This window comes from Aulonocara sp. 'chitande type north' Nkhata Bay, linkage group LG10 (genome assembly GCF_057382095.1).
Source record: "Aulonocara sp. 'chitande type north' Nkhata Bay isolate Kocher_YH1m ecotype deep benthic linkage group LG10, A_spYH_male_GT1.1, whole genome shotgun sequence".
Taxonomy (NCBI): domain Eukaryota; kingdom Metazoa; phylum Chordata; class Actinopteri; order Cichliformes; family Cichlidae; genus Aulonocara; species Aulonocara sp. 'chitande type north' Nkhata Bay.
The window spans coordinates 18712768-18723608 of NC_141353.1; the positions used below are offsets into that span (position 1 = coordinate 18712768).

The window sequence follows — 10841 nt, forward strand, 5'->3', positions numbered from 1 at the left end:
TGTGTTCTGTTGATCTTATGTGCTGCACAATAATGTTTAACATTTAGTATTTACTGTCATATTCCCATATATCATTGTGATGTTGTTTATTCTATTACTCTTGTTCTCTTCTGCTTGCTTTCTTTTTTCTTTCTCAGCAGGTGATCCAGGTGATTGATATATGCATTTTTTTTTCTCTGCCCGTTTTGTTGGTTTTTGTCTTTTGCCCTTCTCCCCCGTCCCTCTTCTCAGCTGTTTCTCTTTCCCTCTTTCTTTCTCCCCTTCTTTCCCCCAGTCAAGTCTGTCCCGTATTCAGTAAGTGAAAATAAAATAAACAATAAAAGGTGAATCAAATGGACCATTACGGCAAGGCTGGGATGGTCAGTTTGGTAAAGTAAATCCGTTGGGCATCTTTCTTTGCCTTTAGACAACAATTCTGATGGCAAAAGAGCCAAACGGGACAGGCCAAAAAAAAAAAAAAAAGAAAAAAAAAAGGATTTGGTAACCACGCAAAAGATGTTTGTCTCCCAAACACTTTTAGCAGGAATGTCAAACTCCTCTTGCATCATGGGCTACATACAGCCCACCTTGATCTTTAGTGGGCTGGACCAGAGAAGCTTCTCAAATCTGCCAACACAACTAAATTGTAAGAAGTAAATGTGTGAAAATAACAGGAAAGGTTGTGGTATTTCACTGCCCAAAAAAGTGAAACTTTATATTATTTCATTATTTTTCTATTGCTTATTTACTTTGGTGTAGTATAAATGGCCATGGTGGAGGTCTTTATCTGTAGAAGAAGCTGTAAAACATGTAAATATACAGTTAAAAATCCAAAGATTTCCTTGAAATTTTCCAAAGCTGCCCAGTGGGGTCAGATTTGAGCTTTTTTTCAGCCAATTCTGGGTCCCAGGTCTATGTTTGACACCCCTGATTTATAGTCTGTGTTATTACTGATGGGTCTCCTGTGGTGAATGTTGACATAGTTGTCTTGAACAAAAGAAATTGTAATAAAAAGCATTATTTCTATACTTTAAAAAAAGACTGCATCATCAACACATTTCAGAAGCCTTTCCACTACCTCATTACATGAATTTCTTGTTTACCCATGTGCCACTGTTATTTTACTGACTGGCCTAGATGGCTATGTTACCTCTTAAAAACAAAGTGCAGGAAACCTTTTGTGATAGACAGCAGACTTCCACAGGCTTTGGAAGGATAATGGCACGTAAAAGTGGTTTTGGGGCCACTGCCTGAGCACCCGGAGCCAAAATACGGAGAATGCAACAAACTTGTCCAGTTTATATGCAAAATACCCCCCTTGTGATCCAAACCCACCCTTGCCTCTCTCCCACTTATGTGGAGCTGAGCGTGGAGACCCCAACTGTCTCTGTCAGTTTGACTGTTGTACGTCTGCTGTGCAGTCTGACACGGAGACTGACTGGTTACCATGGAGTGGGTCATGGATGTGGGCTGGGGAGCAGTTTACCCAGTAGGCCCCCAGCTTCACTGAAAGGCGCCATGGTTAGGGTGTCAGATTATGAGAAGAAACTGAATCAAAATGTCACTTAAAACCTCAAAATTTGGCACTTCTAATTCTAAGAGGTTTTCTACTGATTAAACCTTTGCACAATGTCCTATGAGAGTATTTCTATTACTTTTGTGAAGATGTAAGATTAATATGCGAAGAAAGCCGAAATATTCCGCCAAATATAATACACTGGTCTAAAGCTATGATGTGGAAAAATAAAATAAAGCTTAGGAGTTGTAGAGAAAGGCGAAGGAAACGGGCAGAATAAAACAGCAAGTTCCAAAAAGTAAACATGTGCCTCGCGGAGGGGGAGGGAGCCAGTGCGTCATTACCAGCGAGCGTGTCGCCCCTCTTCCCTTTAAAATAGTTTTATGCGCCACGCCCACATTATGATTCCCGCTCAGCTGTTACTGTGGGTCGCCTTCAGTTTCCACATGGATCCATTCACGGATCTGCGGGCTTGAGCGTTTGGGAAGTCGCCGTGGGAGACTCGCCACTCCACGCGTCGCTCGGATCCGTCACCTCGTCTGTCAGTTTTGAACAACTTGTTGCGCAGCTGCTATTCCCAACCTCCTCTGTGGTCCATTGCTGCTGCTGCTGCACACAGCGGCTGATCTTACTCAACCCCAAACGGCCGCTGTTTTTCTCTCTCTCCTGTGCTGCAGGTGAAGACGGATGAAGAAGTGATTTGATCTCAGCTCAGGCGACACAGAGATGAAGCTCGGTATCGCGGCCTCTTTGAGCGCCTTCACCATCTGGCGTGGGTTCTTGTGAAGTCTGGGAAGTCCTACGGTGGGTTTTTTTTTTAAGCGTCCCAGCTTTTAATATGATCAGTGAGACGGGGGATGCGAGTCATGAGCTGGACCCGTTGTCGCGGACTGGACTGGAGCCACAGCCTCCTCTGTCTGACTTTACTCCTGTGGACCAGAAGCATGAGTGGACTGGCTGACTTCTCAGGTAAGATGATGGTGATGTGGGTGGGTGGGGGATTACGGGGTGGTGGTGGTGGTGGTCGTGCAGACAATGAGAACACGAAGTATTTCTGTTACAGCAGGTTGGGTATGAGCCCCACTGTTATATGGTGTGTAATAACAGCTGCCAGTGGGGTTGGGTGGCTGGGGTGTGTGTGTGGGGGGTGAACCTTCTGTTTGCCATTTTTATGTATGGTGTTATAGATAATGTGGCTGTACTCTTTCTCATTGCTAGTGTTCATGATACAGCAAGAAAGTCTGGATGGTATAATGTAACACATCTTAATTCTCTATTTTGTGTCTTCTTGCTGTATTGGTAAAGCTGACAAAATGACTGCGCAGCATTTCTTCTCATATTCTTGTGTTTTATCTGAACCATCTCCCCAGTGTTGGATTTATAAATGTATTTATCTTTGGATACACTGTGCACAGCTTCAGCTCAACACCTTGGAATCAGTAGTAATGTAATGTATAACCGTACAGCACAGGGCGGTTATGTTTGTTGAATGCCGGTTCGCCGAATATGCCACTTTGAAAAAAAAAAAGACAGTGAGTGAGGCAAGACCACAGTGATTTTTTTTTTTAAAGCAACCTGAGACACCTGCAAGAGCGCCAAAGAGGCCACGCAACCTGCTCCGCAGCTACTGATGCAGTAGATCCAAGAAAAAGAGTGTTTTATTTATGTAGCTAATAAATTACTACAGTTTAGTTTTTTTTAATTCAGTATGATTAGGTGAAATTCTGAATGTAATGTGTAAAATTAGCAAAGTCTCCCTTCTGTGCATGCATACATGTCTTCTGTCTAACAGACTACCTGTCCAGGATCATTACCAGCCACTCTGCCCACGCGTGTGATGGGCAACCTCTGCGGCTCCACTGTCCACGCCACTCCACCATCTCCATCCAGTCTGCCTTCTACGGGAGCAGCGAGATGCAGCTTTGCGGAGTAGCTCCACACCCTCCACTCGGGGCACACAATCACAGCTGCTCAGCTTTCACAGCCCTACAGGTGCATTTTATATGTGGGGTAAAGAGCTGTTTTCACTCTCACTGGGTCAGCTGTTACTTAGTGGCTGCTCGTCACTTTCACGCAGTCTGAAAATCGTCATGTCAACCAGTCGGTGCATAAGCTTGGCTCTTTGCATCTGATTTGGTTGTCCTTCCTTCACTGTGGATGGTGTTTGCTGACTGTCGTCCATGTTTATTGTGCAGAAGCTTTTGTCGGAGTGTCAGAGCCACAGAGACTGCCAGATGCCTGTCAATCACCTGCTATTTGGGAAGGACCCCTGCCCCGGCACTACCAAATACCTCCATGTGGACTACAAGTGTAAACCTAGTGAGTTCATCGGGTCAAATTTTGTTTCAGCACAAGTTTCCTCACACATTCTTAAGCGAATAGCTACACAGCCACACATAAAAATCCTCCCCACACCCAATTTCAGCCGTCAGTTTCCTACCACCATCAGACCCTCCTCCAAGTCGTCTTTACTCCTTTTTTCCCCCCCCTCACTCAGCTGAACACAAAAGACATGTGGTGTGTGAAGGAGAAACCATGGTCCTGCGCTGTAAGCCCCCCAGGGCGCTGAACATCTATGCAGCTGTCTACGGGCGAAGGCTGGGTCACACCGACACCTGCCCCTCACACCTGACAAGACCACCCCCGTTTGGTGAGTTTCTAGCAGACGATTCCAGCAATGAAAGGTCTCAAGATGCACGAATAAGTTAAAGAGGACACAGTTTGTTTTACATTTAGAGTACAGCACTGTGAAAGTTTAAAAAGGGCGACATATTGCTTCTCAATAGAATTAAATAATTCATTGTATAATCTTGTGAAACTTCTGTGTGTGAGACCGTGATAAGGTGGCAGTTTGTGGAGGGATACTTATTTAATTGCTGCTGTTCCCAGACCTGGTTAAGCAGAAGAAAATGTTCTGATGTTATCATAAACAAATATCTATTCACATTTGTCTTGACATTTCCCATAGCATGAAAAAGCAGGTGCAGATAATAACATGAATAATGGAATAATACATTTACTCATTGGAGTGTGTCCCAGCCATTGTTATCATTTCGTTCTGGGAACATTTCCTGGTGTGACATTCAAACTGTACGTGACTGATTTCACATTGTACAATGACAGGATACAGTTAGGTCTCTGGATGCTTTTGATTTTATTCAAATTTAACCACAACTATGTTAGTCCTGTGTCACATTGGTGACCTGTCCAGGGTGCACCCCGCCTCTTGCCCTACAATAGCTGAGATAGGCTCAAGCCCCTCCCACGACCCTGATATGGATAAGCGGAAGCCAATAGATGGATTAACTACAGTTAATCCATGTTTCTTATTCAGTAACTCTTTTTGCAATTGACTCTTTCCCTGCAGAATGTCTGAACCATGAGGCCGTACACTTGGTCTCCAAGTCCTGCTACAGCAAACAGAAGTGTGCTGTTCCCGTCAGCAACCAGACCTTTAGGGACCCATGCTTTCCAGGAACCAGGAAGTACCTCAGTGTGATCTATTCTTGTGGTAGGACCCTCTCTGTTTCCTCATTCACCTTAATTGCAATCCCTGTGATGAATTGAACATAGCTGTTTTAAAGTAGGAGCACGTACACAAAGGAAGGTTTTTGTTTTGGCCTCGTTCATTACGCGGTAGCTCCATCGGTGAACATTTCTAACTTCCTACTCTGGATTCTTATCAGCTGATCCCAGCCATCAGCTGTTCTTATCCCATCACACCCAAGAGCGCAATAGCAGGGGAAGATTGGACTGTGAGCAACTGATTTGTGAGTTGGAGTTGACATCCTGATAAACTTCCTGTGATTGGCACAAATGCCATCGAGGTCACATTCATGCAACGTAATTTGGAGCCTGGTGTTGAAAGAATTCTTCTGACTGGATGTGTTGGCTCCATATAGAGCAAAACAATGTGTGTTAGCCTTGAAGGGCGCTTATTATTAATACAATAGTAGGGAAAGTATTTTCGATCTGAATGTGTAACTCCATTGTTGGCTCAGTTTGGATGTGAGAAGTAGCTTGTTTAAAACGGTCTACTGAGCCACTGAGTCATTTTGTTCACAGCGATACAAAGACTTCTTCTGTCCTTTTCCCAATAGTACCGCAGAGTTTACTAAGGGTGGCAGACCCCAACATAGTAAGCCTCACCTCATCTCCTAGCGTGGGCACAGAAAAAGGTACAACAGCGTCATGCCGTCCACGCAGTTCCAAGATTTTATTGTGACTTCTTCACATCGTACTTGTAATCTTCACAATCTTCTCCTGCAGATCTGGAGGAGCCCTTTCCTAAAGGCTCAAGAAGGCCTGACAACTCAGGAGCGATGATGAGCAACTCTCTCCTGACATATGCTTACATCAAAGGTATTGACACACATGCGCTCATGAACTAACTCCCAATCCATGCTTTATCGCAACTCCCCCTCTTTGTTTCCTACACAGAGCATCCTGAAATGGCAGCTCTGCTGTTTACCTCCAGCGTGTGCGTTGGTCTCCTGCTCACCCTGCTGGCTGTATCTGTTCGAGTGACCTGCAGGGCACGCTGGGTCAGAGATCACAGACTTGCACCCAAGCCGGGAAGCCCTACTGTTAAGTATCAGGAAGATGACGAGGATGAGGATGACACAGATGAAGAAGAAGATGACCACGAGGGAACGGGAAGATCTTTGCTCTCAGCCACGGAAAGGAAGGCGATATACGGTTGGGAGGAAGTGACTTATGTGAGCGAAGCGGCCGAGCGGGCGGAGAGGATTGAGCGCAGAGAGATGATCATGCAGGAGATCTGGATGAACGCCTATCTGAATGGCAGCTCGTGTTAAATAACTCATGACCTGTGGATGCTACTCAGCATCTGGTGTTTTTTTCCCATCAGGTATACTGATCACCACCGCAAGAAGCTCCTTTTTTAACATTGCAGTTTGTTGTGTTTTGCCATTTTTGCGAACAATATGCGAAGAAAAAGTTTTCAAAAGTTTCCATGATCAACAAAGTTTTATGTCTTTTGTATTTATACAGACTCACCACTAAATATAGCTTTAACATTTCAGGCTGAAACATTATTTATAAAAAAAAACCAACCCCAGCAAACAAACAAACAAAAAAGCATTCACCAACAACTTTATCAGGTTCACAGGCTAGTACCAGGTTGGTCCCCTTTTTGCATTTAAAACGTCATTAATTCTTCAGCACAGATGCTGACATTTTGATCCATATTTGGTTCATATTGACATGATAGCATCACACAGTCACTACAGATTTGTCAGCTCCATATCCATGTGGAATCTTCGTTCCACGACATCTATTGGACTAATATCCCGTGACTAGGGAGGTCATTTGAGTGCTGTAAACTCACTGTCAAGTTCAAGATCCAGTGTGAGATGACTTGAGCTTTGTGGCACGGCTCGTTAAGCAGCCATGGGAAGATGGGTACACTGTGGTCATACAGGGACGGACATGGTCAGCTACAATATTTGCACCAGCCGTGCCAAGGAAATATTCCTCACATCATTACACCATCACTGTTAATACAATGCATGATGGATTTATACTTTAAAGATGTTTACACCAAATTCTCACCTTCAATCCAAACGTCACAGCTGACCGTGATTTTACAGTCTTTACAGTCCAATTTCGGTGACCCTGTGTGAATTGTAACCTCAGTTTCGTGCTCGTAGCTGACAGGAGCAGCAGTGTGGCCCTCTCCTTCAAAGATGCTTATTTGAGCTACTGTTTCCTATCAGCTGGAAGAAGTCTGGCTATTCATTACTTGCTGTCATGTGAGTGACTGATTAGATATTTGCATCTCTTGAACAGGTGTAGCTAATTAAGCGGCCAGAGGGTGTATTACTGCACTAATTCCTGATCAAGCAGTCTCATAGCGGCTGTGTTTGTGATATAAACCGAAGAACATGTCAGGGAACAGATCCTGTAATCTAAAGAGATCACTAAACTAAGAAATACAAATGCATGTAAAGACCATTTGATGTATTACAAAAACAAGAATCAGGAGGAGGGGGATAACATTCCAAGGAAAAATAACTAATGTTCAAGTGTAAGGTATTCCCTGAGACTAGTGATAATTTTATGACAGATATTTCCTTATCGCCTCCTATTAGATATTCTTTGATTGGATCATCCACTGCGGACTTAATACAAAGCAAGTGACAGCACCTTTGGTGATGAGGTTTATATAATCTTCTAGAGTAAAGCTTTGACCAATCAAAAAAGAAAAAACTTTAAGAGAATTTCAGACTTTTTGGAGGCATTTTGTGAAACTTGATAGAACTCTCTGGATAACTGCTTCGTCTCCGTCAAAAGTTCAAGGGGATGACAACTCAGTCTGAACTCTACACCTTTCTCAGTCCTGCTGGGATGACCTGAACTGTGTGGAAACTTCCTGACTGCGAGCAACTTTCACAGGCGTTTGTTTGTCTCATTACCGAGAAGACAAAGAGAGGAAAGGTGTAGCATCCTTGTCCTTGCACTCCCAGGGATGTAAAACTACTGATATTGATCAATTTTTGTGTTCACGTGATCAAAATATAAAACACAGAATAAACTTTATTTTTTTCGTACAGACTCAATAAAAAACAACATGGTGAAACTGATAAAGGAACACTGGGAGCAAATTTATATTTAAATAAATCAAACACCAGCCTCAGTTTCACATTATGTCAGGATCTGAACTTCAGGACGGTTACAGAGGAGGAGAAACTCCAAGATATAAGAGCACACAGGCTGAATCATTAGTACTATCTGGATGATGTCACATGAGACCAAGAGGAAGCTCATTTTAAGATTTTGAAAAGGCAACTTGTCCAGCTGAATACAGAGCTGTTGAACTCCAGATGACAGAAGTGGCTCCGAGGTGGGTTTGTAGAGTGTTGCTGGTCTTCATCTCGGCCCCCATTTGATATTAGTGAGACCCTGAAACTGTCTTTTGAGGGCCTGCCTGTCTGACCACTCTGAGTCCAGGTAGCGATCATCATCCGCCTCCTCCAGTTTCTAAAAATGTGACAAAGAAAAGATTAGAATGTTTGTTCAAAGCCAAATGTTTATAACATGTGACACATTTCCTCACCTTGAGCTCTTCCTGCCTTCTGTAATAGTGCATCATCATCTGTTTCTGCTGGTCATCGGTGATTACAGGTTCTCTCGCTGGCGCCCCCTGTCCTTTCTAAAGTGAATAGTAAAAGGGTTTAAAAAAAACCCTCAAAAACATATGATGAAGGTCACGGGCCTCAAACATACTTTAGATTGAAATGGCTCTCACCTTTTGGATTTTAACCACTAGCTTTGTCTTTTCATTTCTGCCAATGTAGTCCTGCAGTTTTTTGCCCCTCTGCATCTCTTTGGCAGCCCACCACAGCTGGCATTCGTCGTCTGTGATCACCTGCAGAGACGCCTGAGATGAAGAGAAAAGTAGCAGAAACAGTTGAGAGAGGGCGAAGGCAATTTCATGAGCTTCAAATTAATTTAAAAATAAGACACCTTTTTAAAATAACACCTCCAATGATCATACCATAAATGGAAGATAAAAATTCCTAATTTTATGTGGCCATCAGCCTCCATTTCAGCTGTTTCACCTGTGTTTCTGAAAGGTCTTCCTTGTCCTCTAATTCCATCCTGATTGGGTCGTGAGGAGGCAGCCCCATGGGGTACACGATCATGACCGCCCCCCTTAGCTGATCCAGTGCTTCCTTTATCATTTCCACAGTGACACAAACATTGGCTTGAACTTGTTTCTGCATGATAAAGAGAATGACGTAATTTGTTTGTGACGCCCTTTTTGAACAAAGCAAAAAGTAACGATCAACCGTTAAAGCAAATAACTCACTTTGGAGATGAGCGCCGTTGCAGCCTCCACCGTTCTCATCAGCACCTCTTTCATTTTATCATTAGGCGCTAGTAGAAGGCAAAGGGATGGTTTAAACATGCATTCTTGCAAATAAAAAGGATTGCTTGCAAAATTGTCATCTTTGTAAAGGAAATTTGTGTAGTATTATCTACAGCTGTTACGTGCTATCAGATATCATTTCATATAATTGCACAAAGTCAGGAAACCAGGCTTTAACTACAGAGCTATATTAAATCATGCAAACCCAAACGGATGTTACAGTCTCACCTTGTCCATTCCTCCTCCCAATCTCATCCTTTCTAAACACAGAGCCTCCACTGGGGATGCACTTTTCTCCCCATTCATCCCTCAGGTTTAGCTCCTCAATCTGCTCCTCTGTCAGCCCCTGCATGTTGGGTGGCAGTGAGATGCCATGGTCTGCAAGCTCGGGAATCTCTGAGGGCACACAGAGGAACAAGCAGATCTTTGTCAGAGGCCCACTTACAGGGTTGAATTATGCTATTTGGGGAACTCAGAGACACGAAACTGGTCAAAATAGAGTGCACCAGCACTGATGTTAAGTTTCAACAGTAGTGAGGTGCAGGTTTGAGTCGTGGCAGCACCGAGGGTGTGTTTTCACCTGAACATAGTCTCTCCACTTTGAGCCTTCCGTTGTAAATGGCAGTAATTTGCTGGATCAGAGTTTCCAGAGGGGTGTCCACGGTGGTGTTAAAAAGAAAAAGGCTTTCGTCTCCACGCTTCACGTGAAGTTGCACCATTTCGCTAAGCAACACCTGCTTACCCCACCTTCCTGAAAGATAGGTTTGAAAGAGAAGAAAGTTGGGGCCTGAATGAAACTTGAACACCACCAACCACTTTCCCTCAGTAGGACAACAGTGCGTAACCATAGCGACAGCCGTGCCTGTCGCGGATGCTTCCAGAACACACGTAGCTAACGTTAGCTCTATGGAAGCTAACTGTTATGGCTGCTCACAGTGACACAGTGATACTGTCTGTTGTTATTTTCTCACAGTGACCTACAGCGGTGACACGTACCTATGCAGTAAAACGTGAAGCACTGTGTTCGGTCCCTCCAGTTTAACTTGCGCTCACACTAAACAGCTCACACTGTTTACAACCGGTGGCATTACTTCCCAATTACGATTGGTCAGCCCGGCTGCTTTCTTCGACTGTAATTTGGAGGACACTTCGTGCTATAAAAGCTGTGACACTGCCCCCTAATGGAGCACAGCGGCAACACTGTGCTCCATTTCCACTGTGCAAAGAGAAACCGGCTAGAAGCGCTCACCTTGTTTGCCATGCTCGTCACGTTAAAATCCTTTAATTTCCTCGTTACTCATGATGGCATCTTAAGGAAATAATTAGGATCTTTTAAAAGTCCTTAATTTAAAATAAATATTATGGCATAACAATGTACTGTATGTTTCTAAAATTTCAAAAGACTATCCAGGAATAAGGGGCATTTTTATGCAGTCAAAAACCAACAAGTAC

General features: G+C 43.7%; 2 protein-coding genes across 4 annotated transcripts; one reads left to right on the forward strand and one right to left on the reverse strand.

Annotated features, from left to right (window-relative positions):
• The first annotated feature begins 1916 nt into the window (after positions 1-1916).
• eva1c (eva-1 homolog C (C. elegans)) lies at positions 1917-9573 on the forward strand. 2 transcript variants are annotated; one of them, XM_086308839.1, is made up of 10 exons: positions 1917-2036; positions 2173-2464; positions 3288-3487; positions 3691-3814; positions 3993-4145; positions 4863-5006; positions 5182-5265; positions 5596-5673; positions 5765-5857; positions 5936-9573. In XM_086308839.1, the coding sequence occupies exons 2-10, from the start codon at positions 2353-2355 to the stop codon at positions 6310-6312; spliced, it is 1365 nt and encodes a 454-aa protein (XP_086164965.1). In that variant the 5' UTR covers positions 1917-2036; positions 2173-2352; the 3' UTR covers positions 6313-9573. The 2 variants fall into 2 exon arrangements, with proteins under 2 accessions (XP_086164965.1, XP_086164966.1); XM_086308840.1 differs by lacking the exons at positions 1917-2036; positions 5182-5265 and having other exon boundaries at positions 2347-2464.
• On the reverse strand, positions 8034-10543 carry cfap298 (cilia and flagella associated protein 298). Of its 2 annotated transcripts, XM_086308842.1 has the most exons (8): positions 10386-10543; positions 9970-10140; positions 9618-9785; positions 9330-9397; positions 9079-9237; positions 8766-8897; positions 8574-8669; positions 8034-8497 (listed from the first exon to the last, which is right to left on the reverse strand). In XM_086308842.1, exons 2-8 carry the CDS (start codon positions 10106-10108, stop codon positions 8387-8389), a joined length of 873 nt encoding a protein of 290 aa, XP_086164968.1. In that variant the 5' UTR covers positions 10109-10140; positions 10386-10543; the 3' UTR covers positions 8034-8386. The 2 variants fall into 2 exon arrangements, with proteins under 2 accessions (XP_086164968.1, XP_086164967.1); XM_086308841.1 differs by lacking the exon at positions 10386-10543 and having other exon boundaries at positions 9970-10247.
• Positions 10544-10841: the final 298 nt, after the last annotated feature.